This window comes from Larimichthys crocea, chromosome XX, assembly GCF_000972845.2.
Source record: "Larimichthys crocea isolate SSNF chromosome XX, L_crocea_2.0, whole genome shotgun sequence".
NCBI classification, from domain to species: domain Eukaryota; kingdom Metazoa; phylum Chordata; class Actinopteri; family Sciaenidae; genus Larimichthys; species Larimichthys crocea.
In genome coordinates this window covers 14,332,093-14,355,549 of record NC_040030.1, presented here as the reverse complement: position 1 = coordinate 14,355,549, position 23,457 = coordinate 14,332,093, and the positions used below count along the sequence as shown (strand labels likewise).

General features: G+C 40.3%; 1 protein-coding gene across 1 annotated transcript; it reads right to left on the bottom strand.

Annotated features, from left to right (window-relative positions):
- Window positions 1–8,802: 8,802 nt before the first annotated feature.
- On the bottom strand, window positions 8,803–22,433 carry etnk1 (ethanolamine kinase 1). The gene is made up of 8 exons (XM_010738208.3): window positions 22,076–22,433; window positions 20,468–20,727; window positions 19,843–19,983; window positions 17,806–17,948; window positions 13,208–13,291; window positions 12,940–13,100; window positions 11,927–12,000; window positions 8,803–11,669 (listed from the first exon to the last, which is right to left on the bottom strand). Exons 1-8 carry the CDS (start codon window positions 22,220–22,222, stop codon window positions 11,597–11,599), a joined length of 1,083 nt encoding a protein of 360 aa, XP_010736510.1. The 5' UTR covers window positions 22,223–22,433; the 3' UTR covers window positions 8,803–11,596.
- Window positions 22,434–23,457: the final 1,024 nt, after the last annotated feature.

Sequence of the window (23,457 nt, the reverse complement as noted above, 5' to 3'; positions counted from 1 at the left end):
AAAAAGACATATTCAGAGTTAGTATTACTTCTGAAACTAGCTGCAAACATGTTTTGTGAAAAAATTGGATCTGAGTGAGCAGCAGGTACAGCAACTGTTTTCACAGCTATTTAATCCCCAAAAACTGTACACGCAAACTAACTAATGGAAACTAATGGATCAGTGTAAAAAGCAGAGCAGAGAAAGCAGGTATTCAGGCTGGAAGAGGGTAAAAATAAAGGTATCCTTGGTAACTAGTCTAACAAACGTAATATCACATTTAAAAAGGTGTATTTTCTCCCCTCACACACTTTTAGGATGCAAGGGAGACAAGATTGAGGGATAAATTTGTGTTCTTTAATTCACACGTATTAATGCGATGTGACGTTTGCACTGTAACATCAAAACTGACAGCAGGTCTGCGAGCCCATGTGGGAAATTTGACGACTTTGATCTGAGCTAGTGTGATTGGAGCCCGTGTCAAGATGAGGACAAAGAGCAGACAAAAAAAAAGAGAGAGTAAAAAGTATTTTATTTTCAATTGGAATTGTATTAAATGAATGTACAGAATCATCTAAATGTTAAGAATCAGTTTCATTTCTTCAATGCCCAAAAGACTAAATCAACTAGATGTTGCTGTTTCAGTTATTCTCTTATATTTCACATAATTTAGGGCATTTGTTTGTGTTCTAGCACTGTTCTTTTTTTTTCTCTCTCTCTCCTGATGCACAATTTAAACTCTCACGCTCTGAAATAAATAAATGTGTCTGAATCCAATCTGGATTAAAACATTATAATTGTGAGCATTTATCCCTGAAAATCCACAGCTGAATTTTTAAGAGGATGTGAGCACTAGTTTTTATTTAACGCAAACACACACAGGGGGGACATCTGTGCTGAACGCTGACCAAATCCGCGGCGACTTTACTCACAATACAATTTTGTTGGAAGTGTTAGAATTTGTTTCAAGTTGATGGCACAGCCTCCATTTTGAGTTGACTTTGATATCATTCTGCGAACAGTGAAATGTCTGGATAAGTGTTGCGTTTAGGCCAGCCATCTGTACCATCTCCAACTCCAGAGCAGTTACATGCAGAGTACCCTCAAATTAGAGGGGGAGAGACGTGGCGGCGTCTTAAATGGTTCACTGCTGGCATCTACTGGAGAAACAAAGAAATCCAGGCTCTGTGACAACTCGGCGGACCCTCACTATTCACTCTCTTCTCCCTGCTCGTCTAATCCGTATATGAACCAGTTCCAGCAAATGCATACCGTGAATAATAGACAGTATGTAGTTTGGCAAAAGGACAGCCAGATAGATGGTTAATTATAAACATTTTTGCCAAAACTGACAGATTTCAGACTTCAGATTTTTGACTTCAATCAAGTGAAATAAAAAGTGTTAGATGAATCACATCAGTATACATCTCAGCTACACATCTTCTGCTAATGTGCAGAACAGCTTTCGGATACTATGCTGCAGCCCATTTTGCAAAACCCATATTTTAACACCGAAAAAATGTTTTTAAATATCTTGATAATCTATATGTGCTCAGTATGGATTTCAAAGAGAAAAGCAATTAAGAAAAATAAGTTTTACTTAAATTATCTGAAGTATAGCTTTTGTTTTTAGATGTAAAAGTGCAATGATTGTATCAGTCATAAGTATTAATTGGAGGTTAATTAGTCATGAAATGATCAGATTTCAGTTTACAGGTATCTCATGTTCGTCATCATTTGCCAGGACACAGACACAAAGGGATGCTAAGGTGATGAAAAGTTAAAAAAAACAAAACAAAACAAACACGTTTCTTTCTAAGCATTTCAACCTTTAAATAATTGCATTGGTGCAGTTTAGTCTCTCAATAGATCCAATCACTCAAAATCCAAAAGATTTTTCAACAACAAATAAAAGCTGTAAATACGTTCATATGCTCTACATACGCGTGTTTACTTTGTTTGCATTCAGTACGGGACGGCGGCTATAAATGCTTCTCTTTCTACAGGCATGACAGTGTGGGTTAAAAGTGCACTCAGAAATTGTGTTAAAAAATACGACATAAATGAAGATAAACGGTCAAATGATTCTTTTCTGTCCCTCAGTGGATCAGCTGAGGTAAGGTAGGAAAGTCTGCTGATGAATTGGTTGATTTAACTGTCAACAAGTTAGGTGAAAGTGGGAGATTAAAGATGATTTGAGCAGAATGAAATGTCTTTTGTTTCTCTTTCTTCATTTTTATGTGTGTGCATCAGTGTATGTCCATGTGTGGCTTGGGAAATCACTCCTGACAGAGGAAAGGCAAAAGCACTCAGAAAGCTTGTGGGGAGAACGGTCTCCTGTGTGAAGGAATGTGATTACAGTGACTTTTTGATTTTTGATTTTTTTGCCGAGCACAATTCTCATCTAATTCTTGTAATTGTTGCCTCATAATATGACACATTCATATCAGCAAATGCATTCAGCTCCAGCCTGTTTAGGACGCTGCGGATCGAGTTAGAGAGTTCATCCATTACAATGAAGAACAAAGCGCTCCCCTATCTTTTTCAGACATTTCTCTCTTTATGATGCTGAGTATGGCTCTGAGGTTGTCAGAGAATTCGGGCAAACAATGTATCGCTTTGAGATATATCAAGAGCTCCACAATAAGAGCCAGTGTTGTTGATCATTTTGAAAGGGAGGGAGACACTGAGAGAGAGACAAACTCCAGACAAAAGCGATTGTCTCGATTATTTGTCCGTCAGCGATGTCATGAGCGTATTATGAGCGACGATGGCTTAGAGGATAACGGTGACTGAGATTAGGGCCCCGCTGAGGAAGAGAAAGGAAAAGAGAAAGAGGGGGCGAAAGAAAAAGAGAGGAGCGAGGGAAGGAGAGTGAAGAGTGGAGAATAGGGATGTGACTAGACTAGAAGAGAGCTCTGTGATAACTGCCAGCCAACAGCCTGTTTGATCCTGAGGGATGGCAGAGGGATGTAAGGCGTTTGAAGCTGACAATCCCTTTGTGATGATAACACATGTTTTTCAGTGTGCGTGCTGATCCTCCCTCTCCTATTGTATTATGGGCAGCAGACGGCAGCTACCTTTAGGCCCAGCGCGGTTATGAGCAGCTGTTGGCATTGTGGGAAGTGCCGCTAATCTGCTTCAGCATCTTTAGCCTCTCGTTTAGCTCTTTGATCCTCTCCCACTATGCCTCCCCTTCCCATCACAACGAGTGACTGAGCTCGACAAAGCTGTGCTGGAATGCCGGATAGATAGCAGGAAGGAGGGAGAGAGAAAGGGAGGAAAAAAATGACACAATGCTCCCCATCAGAGGCTCATCTATTAACAGATGTTTCTACCATGTGTCTCTGAGCAGACAGGACAAGACACAGGAGACAGACAGGGCCCTTCATTTGTTCTCCTTCACTCTGTTTCAGTGTGTAGCCAGAGGTTGTGATTAGGAGGTTTTGATTCCTTCAAGGCACAAGCTCAGTGGTTAACATCATCAACTCATGGTTTACGTCCAAGTCTCTGCCTTTTCTGTTTCTTCCCACAGTTCAAAGACACGTGAGGCAGGTGGGTGACACTGAGGAGTTTGAGTGCATCAGTGGTGCATAGCACAGTCTTATTAAGATCCCGAGTCTACAAAGCAAGCAACATGACTTTAAGGTCATTTAAGGGGAGCAGCACACTTGCCGTTTAGAAACGGGAGGATTTGCGGTTGAGGAACACATCGTATGAGTGTAGTTGCGGCTAGTGATGGACGTGACTTATCACATCACCTCTTTTCATTTTCTCTTTAAGTGGTCCGTTTCGCGCTGAAGCTGTCCAAAATTTGTCGAATCGAGAAGTCATCACAAAAGGAAACAAGCACAGGCACGTCACAAATTAGAGATAAATGACATTGCTGTTACTGGAGAAAGTGTCCTGTATGTCCTTTCATGAGGTCATTTTTATATTTTCATCATATTATCATAGTTGCTGCCTCTAAAATTCCCTGCCCAGTGCATAGTACTTTCTGGTTTCTTCTTCTTGCCAAATGAAAGTAGAATGCTGAATACGAAACCTACTTTGGATTTCACAAAAATCTAGTCCTTCTCTTTTACTCTATTTTCACTATATTCACACGTTACACCTATTTTATACATATTGTGTGTTGATACTGTGTCCCTGCTCTTTGTTCTCAACATCGTCCTTTATCATACCAAAAAAATGTTACACCGAAGGAACCTTTTTAGTTCCTGCAAAAGTTTCATTTCCTAGGAATAGAAGTTCCTGGAACTCTTGATCAAAAATGTCTATTTTCAAGTCAAAGATATAAGAAATAAAAAAAAATTCAAGCCAAAATGTAGAAAACTGGCAGGTAATTTCTCACAACTTGTCACTCTTTTGAAGACGTTTCCAGCATCCTCAAAGACACCTCTATCCTGCCAGAACCATAAATATTCAGTCCAGTGCAGAGGATTTTATCCAATTTCCTCATGTGACTTCATTCCTTCAAACAAACATAGATGGCAACCAGAGGTGACGCACATTTCTTCGCCTTTCTTGTTGTCAAGCATCACCAAAATTACATTTTCTTATCAGGCTTGTTCATCTTATTATGTATCACGTAATTCTAGACCGAGAGCTGGACATATTCTGTTCACCTTACAACACCCCTGCACTTAAATATTCACAATCTACTGGGTCTCCTTTTCCACCTAAGTGCAGTTAAGTTCAAAATATCCAAGACAAGAAAAGACGGTGGTGAGAAAAAAGGTTTTCACCACCTCCAGTGGTGAAATAGTAGACAGGGGATCCAGGCTAATAGGCTAATTATGACTAAGAAACATATCAGGTATGAGACAACAGTCTTTTAACAGCTTTGACTGTTTGAGCAAAACAGTAGTAGTCTATAATGAGATGAGGTGGGTGTAGCGGAGGTGAGTTTGTGTGTGTGTGTGTGTGTATCATTGTGTGTCGGTCGGGGGGGTGCAACCAAGCCGCAGCGAGCGGAGCAGATACAAGCTGCACACAATTAACAGAAACATAAATATCTCGCCGTGCTTAAGCAAGCCATTAATCAGATATAAATAGAGCGAAGGAGCCCTTTGTGATTAACGAGGTGAGACTCACTGCTAATTACTGTTTCCCTCTCCTCTGGTAATTAGGTTGGCGCACTGAATGGGGATGAACGAGACCGCCCTGACCCCACCTCAACCCACCCCACCCCCTCACACGCGCACACACCGCGTTATTGTTCTGTTTTGCTCTCTGCTCTTCTGTTTGATTGTAGTGGGATATATACACGTGTGAAGGGGATTTTAAGGGGATGGCTGAGGTGAAACGCAGACCTTCTTCTGGTCTGCATGTGAAAGGAAATCAGTCAGTGGATATTAGTCTCTTACCTGAGATAGCCAATTAGAAGCCACAGGTGGCCTTTGGCCACCCTACTGACCCTGCTTATAGGACCTGAACTTCTTATAGTTGCGGTATATTAAGTAATTCTCAAGGGAATACGAACAAAACATTTCCAATAAGAAACATATCAGGACGCTGCTGCCTCTGTGTACATCTGTGCAGGTTTGGTTATTCGTGTATAACTAATTAACAACCTGTATGTTGTATCTTGTCAGGGACTGCAGCGTTTTATTTCATCAGGATTATTTACTGGAAAAAAAAAAGTCTGATCCATCAGTCAAGTTGTAACCAACGAAACTTAAATCAGAAAGATATTCTGGATCGATCAAGAAAACAGAAAACTTTAAACTGCACTAATGAAAATGAGTGTTTTTGTAACATTTACTTATATTATTATTAGTGTTAGTGTCAGGGTTACATGTTTAGTGGTTGTAAGAAACAAATCTGCAGGTTTGAGGCCAGTGGAACAATGGATTGTTTCTTAGTTAACTATGGCAGTTAATGACAGCCAATTAATTGAAACACAAGCAATTCATTCATTAATTAGCATCATTTGTTCAAATATTATGATAAAATGCTTACTCTGATCTTGTACAAGCCAAATTACAAATTCATCTATAAACTTGCATGTATGAACTCTGCCTTATAGCCTGACCAATGGTATGGATTGATACTGTATGTGAATGTTTTTTTTAAAAATCCTGTAATGACATATCAGCTGATTTTGTTTTTAAAACAACCCATAAAATAAACATTTTTTATAAAGGTTTCGTTAAATTCTGACAAAGAAATGTACAGGCCAGGACATTTTACAGTTAAGAAAATTTAAAAAATAAACTTTTCACTACTCGAAATAGTGACACTGTTTCAAAACATCTTTGGTGTTTCTGTACATCGACTTTTACACATACACATCTATCAGGCTCTAATCTGCATTCTTATAAATATATATATATATATATAGTTCTTTCTTCAATAAGTCTGATTTAACATATTTTTATGTACGTGGTCTTTCTTGCCCTCCAGCTGTCCTGCCCAGCTTGTTAGAGGTTTGCATGTTAGATAGAGCGCATGGAGTTCAAGGTCAGTTCAACAAACTGTTAAAGGTGAGCGCAAACTGCAACAAGTATAATGATGTACAGATTTCTTCAAATATTGTAGGTCCAAATTATTGCCTTTTAGGCTGACAGACACATGGATACATGCTGCACGTTGGTAGCAAAGAGCATAGTTGGCTTTACAATGGCGTCCATGTCACTCCGCGCCTCGCCACTTGTTTACTGTAATGTACTTAAACCCCAAAAGTTGGGAAAAGAAATCAGACTCTCTCCGTTGAGGTTTAACTCCAAGATTGTTCTGCCTGCAGAGACATGAGACCAATGAGATTGTTGTGCGTGCCTGAAATGTGTGTTGCTACTCCACAGGGACTTTGCCTTATGAGTTTGGTGAGATGACAACTCTGATGGATGTGCATCACTGTGTCAGCACTTCTCTCCTCCCAGGCCTTGGCCTCTGACTACCAACAAGCTTACTTACCCCGCTCCCCGTCAAACAAACACTCTAAACTCTGCGGTACACAAGTATAATCCTTTACTACACACTTACACCAATTGTCTTCAGTTGGAAGTGGCTGCTATGACCTTTTTATGGGAAATGAAAATAAGTGGAGGCGCAGAACAGCCGATATTGGATTCTGTTGTTAATTAATGTGTGTATTATCCGGGTGGATGAAGCCAGGGGGAGGAAGTTAATTGAATTACAGTCAGCGAGTTGGATAATGCACTGTTGTAATTGTTCAACTGTATAAGACAGTGTTCACATTAGGGAGACGAAAGGCAGGCTTGATTTGCTTCTAGAGAATGGTAAGAAATTACTTGTTTGGTTTTGGGGTGTGAGGCATGAATGGGTTTCTAATTTAACCCTTGGGACGGCAAACTGTGTGCACTAGTAAAGCGTGTCTTTGTACTCCTTATTTCCTTGAAACTTTAGACACATAGACAAACTAACGCATCAATCCACACCATCTTCATTAATGAACAGGCCTAACAAATAATGTTTTAGCTCAAGCCCTCTACACCTCACCTATTCACCTTTTCAATTAATTCCATATTGCCTTCTTTCAGACTTATTTTTTTTACATCCAGGCTGTATAACCAAATTTGGTCCTCCACAAAGGAAAACTGGCCCAGGGCTCAATGTTGCAAAGCAATCTAAGCCGATTTCAGTGTGATGTTTTCTCAGTAAATTTCTCAGTCTGCTCTTATTGGCTTTGAATTGAGAGGTTCAATACGAGGCATATTAATGAGCCGCCTTTATTTTAAATTTAGAAATCTATGTTAATAAGCATTAATATCACAAATAATAAATGTCGAATAGGATTATTTTTTGTACAAAGCCTGTTGGCCTGCCAGGTTTGGTTCTGATTTCTTTCTGTGTGGTGTGCTGCCATCTTGTGGTCATATCTGGTACAAAGTATCTCAAGAATATGTCCTTGCTCAATCCCAGCAGATCTGACTCTGATGGGGAGACACAAAAACAACTTCACAGCAACATTCTGGTGTATTGACATGCAGTGGCCCCTTTAAACCACCGGGTTCATTTTATCAGTGTACTGCATGTATCCATTACATGACTTACACAGTCTTATATGCTCGGTAATGAAGACACTTATTAAAACTAATTACAGCACTGCTTAAACACACAAGAAAAATAACAAAACAAATGAGCAAATAGCTAATTCACAGCTCACACGACAAGTTTACTTAAAAACAAGAAAAAGCCAAGTGTTCACAGCTTCAGTGCCAAACAAACTTGCAGCAACACCATCAAGTTAAATGGTTTTCCTCATTTAAACACCTGGAAAGAAACCAGTGACTACAGAGACAGAGGTACAGCGTGTATATGACTCACGTTTGTTGACATGTAAGCCCATTCTTCTTTCTTTCATGAAGTATCCATGTCACGTAACATCCCAAACATGATCCTCAGTGAAGCTATTTAGCAAAACATTGTAGCTGCTTATCAAATCATTAGCAATGCTGGAAAACAAGCTAACTTGTCCAGAGTTGTTTCACTTCATTCATGTTGTGAAATTTCTATTTCTATTTAATTGTTTGTTATGAGGCGTGTACGGCTTATCAGAGAGATGTTTTCCTTGAGTTTTGCACAGCAGGACTCCCTTTCTTTCTTAACCTTTCCTCCTTTTGATTGACTTAAGTAAAAGGTGCAATACCGCCTTTGACCACACAGAGTAACTGGCGTTTACCAGCTGTTTACTACAGAGGGCGCAGGGGGCGCTGTTTCACTAAATAAGACCTTCAAACTGAATATATTTATATAAAATCAAAATTATTTCTGCTTTGGCTTAACTTAATTTTAATAAAGACAAAGACAAAGACTCCCTCTTTAGTCCCTGAAGAGACTCAAGATGAAAGACACAGATAAGGGTAAATAGACTTTATTTTTTTTGCTTACAGTATTGAAATTTGTATTATTATTTCACCTCTTACCCCAGGCAACTATTCACTTTAATGAAACTTTTAGAAAACAAAAAAATAAAGGAACTCCCTCTATGTACATTCATTCACGTTTGAGAACACGCAAAGATATCACATTTGTTTACTGTACATATAAACATATGGTAAAGTGGCCAGAAAGATTTAAGGACAGTCTTTTTACAATGTTAAATTCGAAACACATACTTGTGTAGAGGTTCATATATTATTCGCAGTACCATCATGACCCATGTATGATATACTGTGAAAATCCATTAATTTGTTGCAGAAGATGGGAAATTAAAGCCTAGTAAATATTTCAGAACTATAGTTTTTACTATTTTGAAAACTCTACGTGGCATCAGAATTTGACAAATTGCATTCATTTATGTGTTATATGTAAACGTGTTCTGACAGTGTACTATCCAGACACCCTACAGAAAACAAACTTAGCTTAATCTAAACCGTTTACCATCAAATATACTTTCATGGAAGATTTTCACATAGGTTAAAAGCCGAAATACATAAAAATTAATATTAAGCCCAACTCAAACTATATCTTAATTCTTTCATCTCATTTTAACACCATGAAAAACACTGAATTAAAGACAAATGTGAAAAAAACAGACTTGAACCTTCAAACTTTAAAAGTATGAGTAGAAAATAAGATTTCACAGACATACAAACACTTCAATGTGCCCCCTTTAGCTACTGCTGTGCAGGAGTGTTCTCATGAGGGCACAATTCAGTCTCGTCAATAATGGTCTCTTCACGGAGCTTTGCAAACTGGCTACAACAGAGACCACCTGGACAAACATGTCATTTGCAAACTGTTACATGTGACATTTATGTTTACATTGCTGTGGAGCCTAACAAATCAAATGCTTGTGGAAATGTACTTCTTTCTTTTTTTTTTTTTGTCTTTAATACGCTACATTTGCCCAAGAGTCATCTGTTGCTGCATCCGAAAACATCCACACACTCTCAAAGACCTCACCGTAACCATTTCCATTTAAATAAGTATAAAAAGTACATAATTGTCATTCGAGTTCTCTTTGTGCTACATGGAAAATTATAGTGTGCATTATGTACAAGCAAAAAATAAATGTCAGCACTTTGGTGTAGGCTTGTTAAAGTAACCAAGAGATGAACTTGTTGCAGTCTTTAAAAAAGGGCCCCCTGGAGCTCATTTTAAAAACATTTTACATGAAGGTCAATGGTGAGTATCAAGAACAAGTTACTGACAGCAGCCATTGTTTTTCTTTTCGTCCAGAAGATGGTGTCCCTCAGGTCCTTTAGGTCCCACTAACAGCTGACTTTCTTTACATGTTTTCCAACTTAATACAGATTTGTCTAACTTAGCCAACTCCACTTTCGTTTTTGCCAAAATTCCACTCTTCTGCAGACCTTCAATTCAACAATTGGGCATTTAAAATGATGAATGCCAACAGAGGCTCAGAAATCTGACACCAAGCAAGACCATACCACACTGGCCTACAAGTGTATACAATGGTCAGTCTTTAGTTCATTAGGACTGAACAGCAGTGTTTTGTAACATTAAAGATTATTCCCAAACTTTCCCTGACATGGAGCAGACAATATAATGGTTTGGTCTCGTTGTGTACAGCGTGTCTCACAGTCCCCTACGCTGCTGATTTACCATGTTAACTACAACCAAGTTTTCTGTCTACCACTATGAACATGGAATGTTCCAAATACAGTGAGATGCAAGTTTGTCCCCAGTTAAGATTTAAACAAAACAAACATGAAATGTACATTACAGTGAAAATCTCCTTCAAGTCAAAAGACTGCTCAGTGCTCAACGATTTAGCTCAAGGGAGAAGTTAGATGTAAACGCAAGATGCTCTCTGCAACTCGATGTTTCTACCTTCATACCAAAAAGCCAAAACACGCAAGCCCTCACCAAACTACACAGCAACAATGACTAAATGGCTATGCTGACACCACCCATGCACGTGTGTGGGGAGGGAAATAAGGGCGAGAACAGGAGTCACATGGCAGACCACATGTTGTCATATCACATGGGACACATAATGCCTTCTCATGTTGGCATTTCATGATTTTTTTTTTTTGCTTTGTTTTTTCATCTTGGCTCTTCAGCAAACAAAGCAGGCTCTGTATTGCTTTTGTGTTGTTGGGAATTTGGTCGGTAGCTGGGCTGGCGCTAAAGGGTTTTTCCCCATGAATGTGCATATGAGGAAGGTGTTTCCAGGCAATCAGATTAGTGTTTGGGCCACCTCTCTGTCATGGAGGTGGTTACTATGTATTGGTTGTGAAGGAGGTAACGTTCCTCCTACTTTGTATTTATAGTGATTTAAACTATAAGACAAGCTGCTTTCAAATACAATACACACTCATAATGATTGTGTCCTAACTGATATCAGAATAATTGAAATGACCACAATAAATTCAGTTATGTGGGCTTCACATTAGAGCAGGTCAGTACTTCACACACACCCACAGTACAAATGACTTGGGCTGCCTCTTGGTTAAAGTTGTGACAGCAGATGATGGATAAAATATGTGGTCTACTCAATCTATAAAAGATAAGGACATGTAGATGAGATCCTGTAGGCACTGAACAGGACAGACTCTCAGTCTGGATCTTCCCTACATGCACCACACGAGGGCGCTCTGCAGTCGACGTGTGAGGCACAGAGCAGGTTGGAAAGGAGGGAGAGCAGGAGGAAGAGATGATGATGATGAGGGGGTGGACGCTTTTATTCCGGTAAGTTCAGTGCAGCCACCTCCGGTTTCATCTTGAAGTACTGGTTGAAGCGCAGGACTGCATATCTGAGAGGAGAGGCACACGGGGAGAGGAGCAGAGTCAGGGATAAGATAAAAATGTACGTGACATGTTAGTTAGATGGATACCGGTGCAAAAATATCATGCTGCATATCATGTGCACTGAGATGACACAAATAATATCAATCTGGGTGCTGTGCATTTTGTTCTTAAACATACTGCATGATTAAATAACCTAAATCTGCTGGGCTGAGGGAAATAAAACAGCTCATGATGAAGTGGGTTTATTTCAATCTGGGCTTACCCCAAGAAGTCAAAGTCGATGGTGGAGAACTTGGCCTGAATCAGAGCCCAGAGACCCCAGAAGAAGTGAGATGCCTAGACACAGAGGTGAAAGAACAACACAAAGGGTAAGCATGTACTCACTGTCAAAAAGTAAATGTCGTTTCTAATTACCCAACAAAGGTCACTCAAGCATGTACAAAGCCAGCAGAAGCCCTATGGCAACAACACCAACTAGCTGACACAGAAATACAATTGCTTCACTTGCCCATCCTCCACAATGCCCTCTTTTCTTCTTGACAGTAAACAAGGCAGAATGTGGCTCAAGGGAGCTCACTGAGTCTCACTGGGGTTACCAGTTATCATTAAGCGCACTCCCCATATGGTGGCCACATCACAAACACTTTTCCTTTATATTCAGAGCAGGTAGCGCAGGTTTTTATAGCCCGCATCACATGGCACTCTGTTTAACCCACATCATGCTATAATCCATGTTTGCTGACCCCAGCAGCGGGCAGCATAAATAGAACATCCACTCAGAACAAGCCCCCAGGAGGTTTACTGTGCTTTATAAGTGTTTAACTTCAACTCTTAAAAATTTGACTGCTATTGACAAAGGGTGTGATGTAGAGTAGGAACGACAGCAGAGAGCAAAACTTGCAGCGTATGTCAGGACTAACATATAACTTGTACTTTTTCAGATTCTGGTCAGATCCAGTGACAACTTTGTTCCTTATCAGCCTTTACTACCCTCATGGCACATCAAGGAGTGTTAAAGTAAAGATAACCCATGTGGGTGACCATGAGCCATTACTAGATTACAATCTTAATGGTTTTCCTCAAATCATAAGTGGCGACTGGTAACTGTAAACCACCGTGTTATAGATATTATATCATGTAGCTATATCAGGAATATACGCCATCTCCATCTTGGTCTTTAAAACTCAACACTTGACCATAAAGACTAGCCAGGTGCAGATGTGCTCTACCAAAACCTTACATGGTTCATAATGCACGTGCAGTACAAACGCTTACCAAGGAAAATCGGTTGACTTGGACATAAAGAACCTCCACCTCTCCGTCAGTCACTTCACTGCCCTGGCCTTTGTGCTCCTTATAGGCCTCCAGGTAGGAGCTGAGCCACTGCAGCTGAAAGGCCCGATCTGGGTAGTGACTATAATCCACCTCATTCAAGCCTGCAACACATAAAACACCCACGAGTTTAACACTCATATTTCAGAAGGCACTTCATACATGCATCTTTTTTTGTTTAAACATATCGAGCGGAACAAGTTCTACTTACCCGCAAACTCATTGAAATGATTCCCAATGTCGTAGGCTTGGTAATTGTACCCAGCATACTCGTAGTCAATGAACTTTACATTGCCTGGAAAGAGAAGCAGCGTTGTTTAGACAGAGACACAGGAAGTAGACATAAAATTAAAATGTTGTGTTTTCCCTTTGATTACTCAGAATGTCAAGGCTTTTCATTTCATACTGTAACTTTCTTCCTGTCTGACTGGCTGGCTAGTTTGTCGATTGTGGGGCAAGGAGTAAGAGCTTGCATTTTGAGGAAAAAAGGAGTGTAGAGAGACTCAAGAGGGAGACGGCACAGAAAATGAATAGAAGGAACTGTGAGAGACGTTTCGACTGAAGAGGTACTCATTTGAAAATAACTGCCACTTCCTACGCATGCACTATAATGTTGTTTTGGACAAACACAATGCAGTTACGATTTAGGGAGGTCAGAGTGAACATATATACGAGATAAAAGTTTATTAGATGTGGGAAAGTTGGTGCTGTTATTTTGTTTTTGTCATTCTAATTAGGTATACTGAAGGGCTACAAAGAAAGCAATACAGAAGAGAACATACAGATAGCTCAAACATATTCACGCAGGTTCAGCTGTTGATGATATTTTAGTGAACAGACCAGATTAGACCTCTAACTGAGTTTCACAAGACAACAAAATATGGAGCTGGGATAAATTATCTGGAGATAAAAACGTGCAACACATTGAAAACACACAAATATCTAGGACCAAAAAAAAACCCGAGTACATCTGGCTTTTCTGTCAATGTTTGCTTTGGATACATGTACAAAAAAAAAGGCCAAGTCAAAGTAATGTTTTGAAGAGATGGGAGCAACAAAAAAAAAATGAGAAAAAGGCAATGAAAGCAGAGAGACAAAGGGAGGAAGATAGTAAAATACAAAGAGATACTAAAGTTGTCTTTCGATAAGCACAGTGAGCTGCCAAAGCAAATGTACAGCAACACACTGTTTGAAACATGTTTTCTCTCAGAACTTTGTTGTTGTTGCTGAGAGCCAACTAGAGTTATAGCTCTTAGACACACACTAAACCTTCTGGACCCGCCCATTTGAAAAGTTTTTATAGTCTTGGGAATATTATTGACATCAAACACAGAGTTTTAGACTGCCAGCTTGAACACTTCAGTTGAGTTTGTTCACTGTATTTTTTCTCCATCTACCTCTGAAAAAGTGTCTTTTGAACTGAAATACGGTAAGAGCTGGCTGATAATTACAGCTGATTGTCTGCTTGTAACTTTAAATCTCATGTTCAAGCATGGAGACGAAGTGTCAAAGAATGTGTTGCTGTCTGACTGCGTTCGTGGACTATATGAAAATATGAGGTGTTTAAATTAACAATGAGCAAAGGAGGAAGTGGTTGATCTCAAAATACAAACCCTTACTAACAAGCCCATTATTAACAAAAAATGTATTTTTAAAAAAACAATACATTTAATCAAATAATCCTAAATTTCTTGTCTTCTTTTAGCCTTGGCTAATTTCTTTGCCCTAACATGTGGAATATTAGTCTTTGAGGTGGTGCTGGACTACAGAGAAAGACACTTTGAGGTGGGTTACCAGCCGGCGTGTAGGTCCTAGCGGGACACAACTGAACACCTCCAGGCAGTGGCTATAGCCCCCCTGTGCAGCAGATGAAAAGGTTGGGGCAAACATCTTTCACACATGCTCACTCTCTCACTGACATATTTTGTCTTTTATCCATTCTTTCTCTCACGCAGTGTCGAAACATGAGGCCCTGCTGCCAAATTCTCATTCCTTTTCTTTCCACCCCCTCACACATGCAACCTCACTTCCCCATCTCACGACACTCCCCTCCAATGCTCCCTTCCCATTGGTCCTCTGTGAACCCAATAGCGTGACACCTCTGCCGCTTTTGCAAATGACAGAATCTTTGAGAGGCTTCCTGTTGTCTGCTGAGCTGCAGATTTTGTGGCCCTCGGGGCCGAGTAAAATGTGTGCAGAATTATTTTTTTGTCTTTGCGAACATCTGAGGAAAGTGAGAGGGGCAGGGAAACTAAAGCAGCCTGTGATAGAGGCTGAGAGACAAAGTAAAGAGAGACAAAGAAAGAAGAGAAGTAACACTTGCTGAGAGTATACTTTTAGCAGTATTTTTGAAAAACAAATTAATCTGCCATCAGTTTTGTTTATAGTTTTAGGAAGTGGTGGCCTCTCTGCGGTCACCTTTGGCAGACGAGTGGTTTTAACTACAGCAACAACAGCAGAGCAGAAGTGACAGGAAGCAGCGTGGTGGCTGTTCAGTCTCTTTTCGTGCCTACTCTGTTTTCCAAATGAGCAAAACGACTAGAAGTGTTAGATAGAAGATAAGGATTGAGTTTACTACAACGACGGTTAGACAACTTGAGTGGATGTGGACAAAAATGTAGCCATTATAACTTAGAGCTCAATTCCCTGGACTACTGTGGTTTCCATTTCACTTTGTAGGTGTGGTCCTGTTGCGTCTGCAGTGTTAAGACGTGTGAAATATGGGAAAATTCCTCTTTATTCTGGCTTTTAATCAATAACACTTCCAAACAGAAGTCGTGATAACCTCAACCTTACGTAATGAAGCCTGAAACATGATTCGGCAAACATGCAAAGATGTGCACAGATTTGTCTGTACATGAGACCTACACTATAAATCAAAATTGGATGGGCATGTGCACTCTGGGTAATGCTGCATTCCCACACTAGTTGTTGGCCCATTTCCAGCGAAACCAAACCACTTGTTTCATATGCAGATCTAAATGAAATTCTGCAGGTGTGCACATCCACTCCCCGATGAGCTACATCTAACCAGACACTATTTTTCTGTGTGGTGAAGGTTTTTCTCCGCATTTCTGCAGAAGCATGTTTCATCTTTAAAGGATACGGTGCATGATATTCTATGCTATTGTTAATGTCAGCAAAACCCATGAGAACACTAAAACCAACAACGTGTTGGTCCGTCTTTCAAGACTCTTTCCCCATCCTGTCTGCGGCTATCGGCCACAAAATTAATTCAAGCTATAAATACACATGTAAATCTTCATCTTCAAAAAAAATAAAAATAATAATAATGGCTCAGTAGTTTCCTAAAACAGCTGGACTAGGTTTGAGCAAATGTTAAGTAAACAGTAAATCTATTCAGGGCTATTTTCAAGCTGTGGATTATTACACAATTGGTATTCACAGCAGCAGGGTGGTGTATGCGCTCAGAATAAACAACATTGTGTGTGTTCATCATAATGTAACTGAACATGTCCACCCAGTGAAACATAGCAACTCACTGTTTCTAATAGTTAATGGACAACAACGTAGCTCTAACGGAGCTATAACTATATGTAGTAATACTAGATAGTTGGACCAGTTCATTGTTAGTTTTGATCTTTTAATGGGGTTTGTTGACAATAAGAAAAATACAGAATATCACCAGTCATCCTTTCACTTATATGATCTGATCAGTATTGATGCTATGAAAAGGAAATTGCGTAATAAGGAGCAGTGACGGAAAGTAGCTTTACAGCTTACAGCAAGTGCAAACCATAACAAGAGTTGTATAATAACCAGCATGGTAAGTAGCCTAGCTACTGTCAGAGGGACAACTGGTGGGCGAGTAGCATTGGAAGGTAATAGGTAGGTACGTGGCTCCTACTGCTGCCATGAACTCATCCCGTTTAGCCTGAGCAGTGGGCAGACTATGCGAGGGCCCTCAGAGCCGACTGTGTGTGAGGTTTGTCTCTCTCCATTGCCTCCCCACGGCAGGGCGGCGCAGGGCAGCCACAGCCTCGGCTGTCATTCCTAGGGGAGAAAGGCTAGACACAAGGAGCTGTGAGAAGGGCCCCGCCCCTCGTCGCATACCGACGAGGGGGCTGACAGCTCTGAAACCACCCACCCCACCTCCCACATACATTAAAAAAAAATTTTTTCCCACCTTTCTCACCAGTTTACCCCGCCATTCCTCTGCTACAAAGACAATGACTACAACAGTTTCAATGATAGTCTCATTGACCAGTAGAATTTAAAGTCGCTCAGTGCAAAAGTAAGCTAATAAGTTTGCCTGGGTTGCTTGACATTTCTACGATATGATGTAATGAAATCGTTTGTTCAGGCTGTTAACACTGGTTTACTGAGTTTTCATCACAGAATTAGAACGACAGATCAGACAAAATGGAGGAAAATAGGAAATCCAAACTAAAATCAGCTTAGAGGGGGACTTCCTGGATTTAAAAAAAAAATGAATAGAAAATTGAAATCTGGAACTAAAGTCTGAGACAGATGAGTTGGTTAAATACATAATAGTCGAATCACATAAATTTGGCCCACCGTCAAATGTTTGTGTTTGCCCCATTTCAAATGAGGATTCCACCTAGAACAAAACAGATCATCCAAATAACAAGATTGTCTTTTCTGACCGTTCTAATTCTACTTCAGCCCAATGCAAACACTGACAATGAGTGAAGCATGTGACTAGCGTTGAGGAAGTGCAGGTAATGCAATCCTACCTGAGCGCAGGGACCAATGCAGTTCACACTACAACACAATTCAGACACACACAGTAATGTCTATGACTGCACTTGCGCAGTTCATACTCACCTGCCCCCTGGTTATAGATGATGTTTTTGCAGAGCAGGTCGTTGTGGCACAGAACTACGGGGGAGCCCAGCACCGACAAGCTCTGCTGGAGCCACACGAGCTCTTCTCGGAGGCACTGTGGGCTGGGCACCTCCATACTAAACCTGGAGGGGGCAGAGAGTCAGAGGATGAATAGTGCACAAAGGAGGTAGGAGGATTATGAGTAAGTGGAGGGACAGACGGAGGAAAAGTCAGTACGAGGGAACCTGAAACTAGGAAAGTTAGGAAGGGAAGAGAGAGAAACAAATGATATACTCTAATTTCACAGCTAGTTCACAGCTCTGCGCAAAGCAATTTCTGGATAATAAATAAAGGAAAAAAATAAAGTGATTTATTCATAATTGCACAACCTGAACAAAGTCCACAACAAAGAAACCACAAGATCTGGGTAAAGAGGCTCTTATTCATGCAAGATTTAGTCCATTTAACTGCAAATACACACATACAACACATGGGAACATTTCTGAAAATAACAAGACGCTTGAACAAAGAATTAGAAAAGATAACCAGAAATCCAACTACAACTAAAGATTTTGTTGCATTACTTAAGTCCTCACTGCAGCTACATTTCCTGCCTGTTACATTAGGTTTCATTAATACACTAGTTTCACTATTAATGACAAAAAGTGCTCATACATGCTGCTACTTGCACTTACTTATGTCTGTTTCCATTTCTACGAAAACACCTATGCAAATAAGCAAACTGCATTGCTGCATGGCTTAGTTCAATTCAAACATTATGCAACCCAAAATGCAAATAGGAGGCTTCAGTCCTATTTGCGATCGTGTGATCTTTAGCACTCCACCTATCGGATTGTTTTTGTCTTCAACACACGCATGAACCCCTGAGATACTGCGGGTGTCTTTATCAGCATTTCTATTACTTTATTAATATTTGGGTGTCCTCCATGGAAATATACAGTGTGCAAAGTCAGTGTTTGTTTTGGATTCAATTTGGTTGCCAATGTATATGAGGGTACTTGTTATTACCAACGCAATTTTCAAACCGTAAAAAGTGATTGGTGCCAAAGTGCCCAAAGCGAGTTAGCACAGGATAATTATAACTCAGTTTCCTTGTGATGTAATGTACCTGTTTTCTCTTGTGTTGGTACCTACCTAAACTGAACTGTGATAAAATGATAGAAACTTCATATTTAGATGAAGAATTAGGTAATGCAAGGAATACAATACTTGTATTACTGTTAGCTTATTCGAGACTGATAAGGAAATAAGAGTGTAAGTGTAAGTGTAAGTATAAACCAACAATCTGTGACAGACCTTGGTAATGATGCTTTTTTTTTTTTGCTTGCTTGCTTGACCTTGAATACACGTTTTCCATCCGCTCCCTTTACTCTGTTGTGTTATCTCTTCTTAGGAATGTCAGAGCTGTAAAGCGAAGTCAATTGCGTCGGTGACTTCACTTTACAGCAAAGGAATTTCCCATACTTCTTCAGATAGTGAGACATGTACAACTATGATAAAACACCCTTGCCAATGCACATGGGGTTGTTTGGATCGTTTGTGACTCATAAGAGAGGTAGGAGGTCAGAGTTCCACGTGGAGATAACTGAGAACAGAAATATACACACTAAAGTGTAATATAATAATAATTCCATTTACTACTCAGCCTTCTTAAATTGTTCTATATATATATATATATACTTTTTTTTATTACTTACAATTTCTTCGTACTTCAGGTCCATTTAAATGTAGAACAAGATTAGTGATAAAATATATCATACTGTCCCCTTGAGTTACTACACTATGTCTAAGTACGATTACTGTATGTAAACTTTATTAGACTAAACAAATGCAATAAACACCTCATGAACTGTGGAAATTGTTCTAAAACAACTTATATTCCTCAGACAAGCCTGTATGAAACCATCACTGATGTACTGAAACATTTAAAGAGCAGAAAGGTCTGACAGTCACATGATCAGTCACATCTAAAGGACTTGCAGATTTCAGTCATTAGAATCTTCTGTACGGCCTCACCTGGTGTTCTGCTCGGGGTCTTTTAAGTACTTTGGGATGAGAGCAAAGTACTTGCCCATCTTCAGCCACAGATCAGACTGTGGCACCCAGCCATTGTGGGCATGGATGGCATGGTATTTGGCCAGCTGCATGGCAATGAGCCTGTAAGGTAGAAGAGACAAAAATGGGATTTGAATTAGGGCAACGAGCAGCGAAGTGCAACAGGACTCAGTCTACCAATTAAGCTGTGAGGGGGGAAATATTTAAAAGGTTTTCACAAAAGGCATTGTTTAATTATTGTCTATTATACAATCAATACAAATACATTTTAAGATTTACTTCAGTTCATCTACCACTTGTCCTCTATCTATGAAATAAATTTTAAGATTTTAGCATTTTGACTTTTTACATGTTTAAGTGCAACTTCAGCTTTGGTTTTCAAACCAGATACAAGAATTACTACCAAGGAAGAAAAGCTTCATTTTAAAATGAAAGTCAATTTCTCTGTACAAAGAAGAAACAAAAAGAATGTTTGGAATTCCCGTTTTAAGGAAACTGTAATGACTGCTTTCTAATGAATTTGGCAAAAGAAACTGAATTTGTGGAAACACCCTTAAGGACTTTGTTATGTAACAAAGCGCTTTACCTGAAAACAGGCTGGCTGCGAATGTGCTCAGGCTCCAGGGCAGTGCCTTGAAGAAATTCATAACACAGGCCATTGTTGAAGGTACAATATAGGCGTGGAGCGCAGCGATGTGCGTGTAGTACCCTGAAACTTTTCACTTCATTTTCCCGGTCAACCAACAGTTCAGTTTTGTTGCCATAAATACGGACCAAAACCACATCCTGCATCACTGCACCCACATAGCAGCCCAGCAGCTTATTGGTAATCCCATCTGTGAAAAACTGCAGAGACAAAGAGAAGAAAGAGTGGAGAACAGGTGAATCGGGAGAACAAAAATTAAAAATTGCCCTGTGCTTCAACAACCTAGTTAGACGTCTATGGTTAGATGGCAGAGGGACGGTACTCCACATTATGATATTTAAGCGCTGTGCCTGAAAAACTACATAGTTTTGAGTATTACATAACTTCTGAGAGGATTTGGCAAACTACACAAAAGAGAGAAGAGGTGAATGTAGGCATGAAAAATTAGAGCTTGTCTGATTTGATTTGAGCTGATCTGCCTCTGCTGTAAAGCTGGGAACATTTTTTTTTTTTTTTTTTTTTTGATGTGGTGGAGGGGTGGGGGACCAACATACCAGCCCGGATTGTTCACTCCATAAGGGATTGACTGAGAACGACGGGACTGTGAGGAATTTTATTTTGCATGAGGAAGCAATGCCAGGCATTTGCTGAGTTCCCACTTTTTCTCTCATTGATGAATATAGGCAAGGGTGGAGGACCATGTCACAAGCCCATTCTAACCATGTTTACCAAGCGGAGCCACACCCCCAGCACTATTGGAGAGGAAAATAAAGTCACTTTGTGGGTATCCCGTTTAGTGCAATGTTTCACTGTGCTTCTCTAGAATAATGTAATGTTAGGAGGTAAAGGTTTGCTTTCATTTGAGAAAAAATAGTCCTGCTTGAGTTTGGCACTTATGGGATTGGATTATGTAACATTAAGCCATGCTCTATTAGTCATGTGCATTGCTTCCAGAAGTTTACAAGACTGGACTAGAGATTTCTAGTCGTTTGACCCGCATCGATCTGATCAAATCCAGAAACTCTCTTGAGTCAATGGTGCGCGTGATGGTGATCTTTATTTATTTATTTTTTTGCCTGAGATAACCCCACCTCTATCTGCAAAAAAAAAAAAAAAAAACACACCTCTAAGCAAAGAGTGCTGCTTTGCTCGTTCGTCACCTCTCAAACATTATATTAAAAAAAGCGACATGTGACCGCAGTGGAACAGGTTAGCCCGGGTTTGCAGGCTGCGCCAGAGGCGAGAAACTCCCCGTTTGATCGCGAGCTGACGCAGATGCTATTTGCAAAAAGGCAAAACATTAACGAGGAAGAAACCACTGCAGTACCGACCTACCATCTATCTGTGCGTGTCCGCAGCTCCTTTTTACACTGGCATGACGCTACTTCTCGGCGGTGCGATTAAAATATCGTGTCATTTGCTACTCGAATAAAAAAAAAACCGAACATGAGGTAACGGGAACACACGGTGCTGGCTGACACCGCGGTTTGAGACGCGTCGTATGGAGACGCGCCATATCAAATGAATAAACAATGAAATAAACTGCACCTTCACTTTGACCTCCGACGGCTTCCAGCTCGGTCTCAGCTCCTTGATGAGCTTCAGTGCACCGGATCTGTAGTCGCTCTCGTCAACTGTCACATCTATTTTGGGCACAGCGGGAGCCTCGTCCGGTACGTGAATGTAGTTGGCCATGGCGGAATCTTTTATTTTGTAGGAATATCTTGACGGGTTGCTGTTGCTGTACGCGGCGACCTTAAATGCGCAATCTATGAAAAATGCGCGACAAGCAGCGGGTATATAATCGTTGAGTGAACAGTGTGTGCGGGCAACGCCTCTCTAAAAAATCCCACCCACCCGAGGAAAAAAAACCGCTCCTGATGAATGCCGGCCGTCGACTGACTCACCAGGAGCGCGTGTTCAATACGTCAGCACGTACCGTGGGCGGTGCTTAATCGTTAAATATATATATAAGCGCGCAGAAACTTCTGGAACAATGCTAATATGATTTTCTGAACCTAATGCGAGCAACACACATACATTTATAAGACACACACGGCTTCAAATCGAAAATGTGACTCAAATTTATCAATGGTAATTCAAGTCGGCGCTCCTCGGTGAATGCGTACAAGCGTACCCTCGTTGCACACGTAACTCACTAGGTTGCCGATGTCACATCCGTGATCTACTTGAATGAACTAAGCTTTGTGTCGAACCTGAGCGCTTTAAATGTCACACCTGCAGGCCCAGCTGTCCGACACACGGAGGGGTGACATCCATTTGAACGCGAGTTCACCTGGATGTTCAGTCTCGCACACACCTGGTGTCATCGCTGCGAATGAAAAACGATCTGAACACAAAATGGTCGTTGGGCTCATAATAACTGCGTTAAGGGTTCTACTTTTTATATCTCTGACAAGAATACCCCAGTCATATTTGTTTAGTAGTCGTGCCTAACCTACACTTTCATTTGATTTTATAGTAATAAACTTAATCACAGTGTAGGAACATGTCATTCTTCATGAAGGAGGGAATTCAAGCTGTTTTTGTGGGCCCATTATTATGACCTCTATATATCATGGTTTCCCAGTAGAAGTTAACAAGTAATGCCCTAAAGAAACAATTCAAATCCAAACTGGGACTAGCTGATTAATCAGATGCTTTTTTCCAGTACATGTGCTTTCTTAAGTTCCTATAGATTCTTATGATTGAATCACATTTCTAAGTTGCAACTGGCAAAATCATTTTATGGCTGTTTTAAAAAAGTCCACCTACTGTAACCGCCCCCACCCAATGGCAGAGGCTTAGCCCTTCTAAATATATAAATCTATATTTACTGTGTAGTTCTCTCTTCGGTATAAGACAGTTTAAACATGTCTGCTCTATGCTGGCATCCGACTCATGCCTGGTCTGACTTGTTGCTTGGTTAC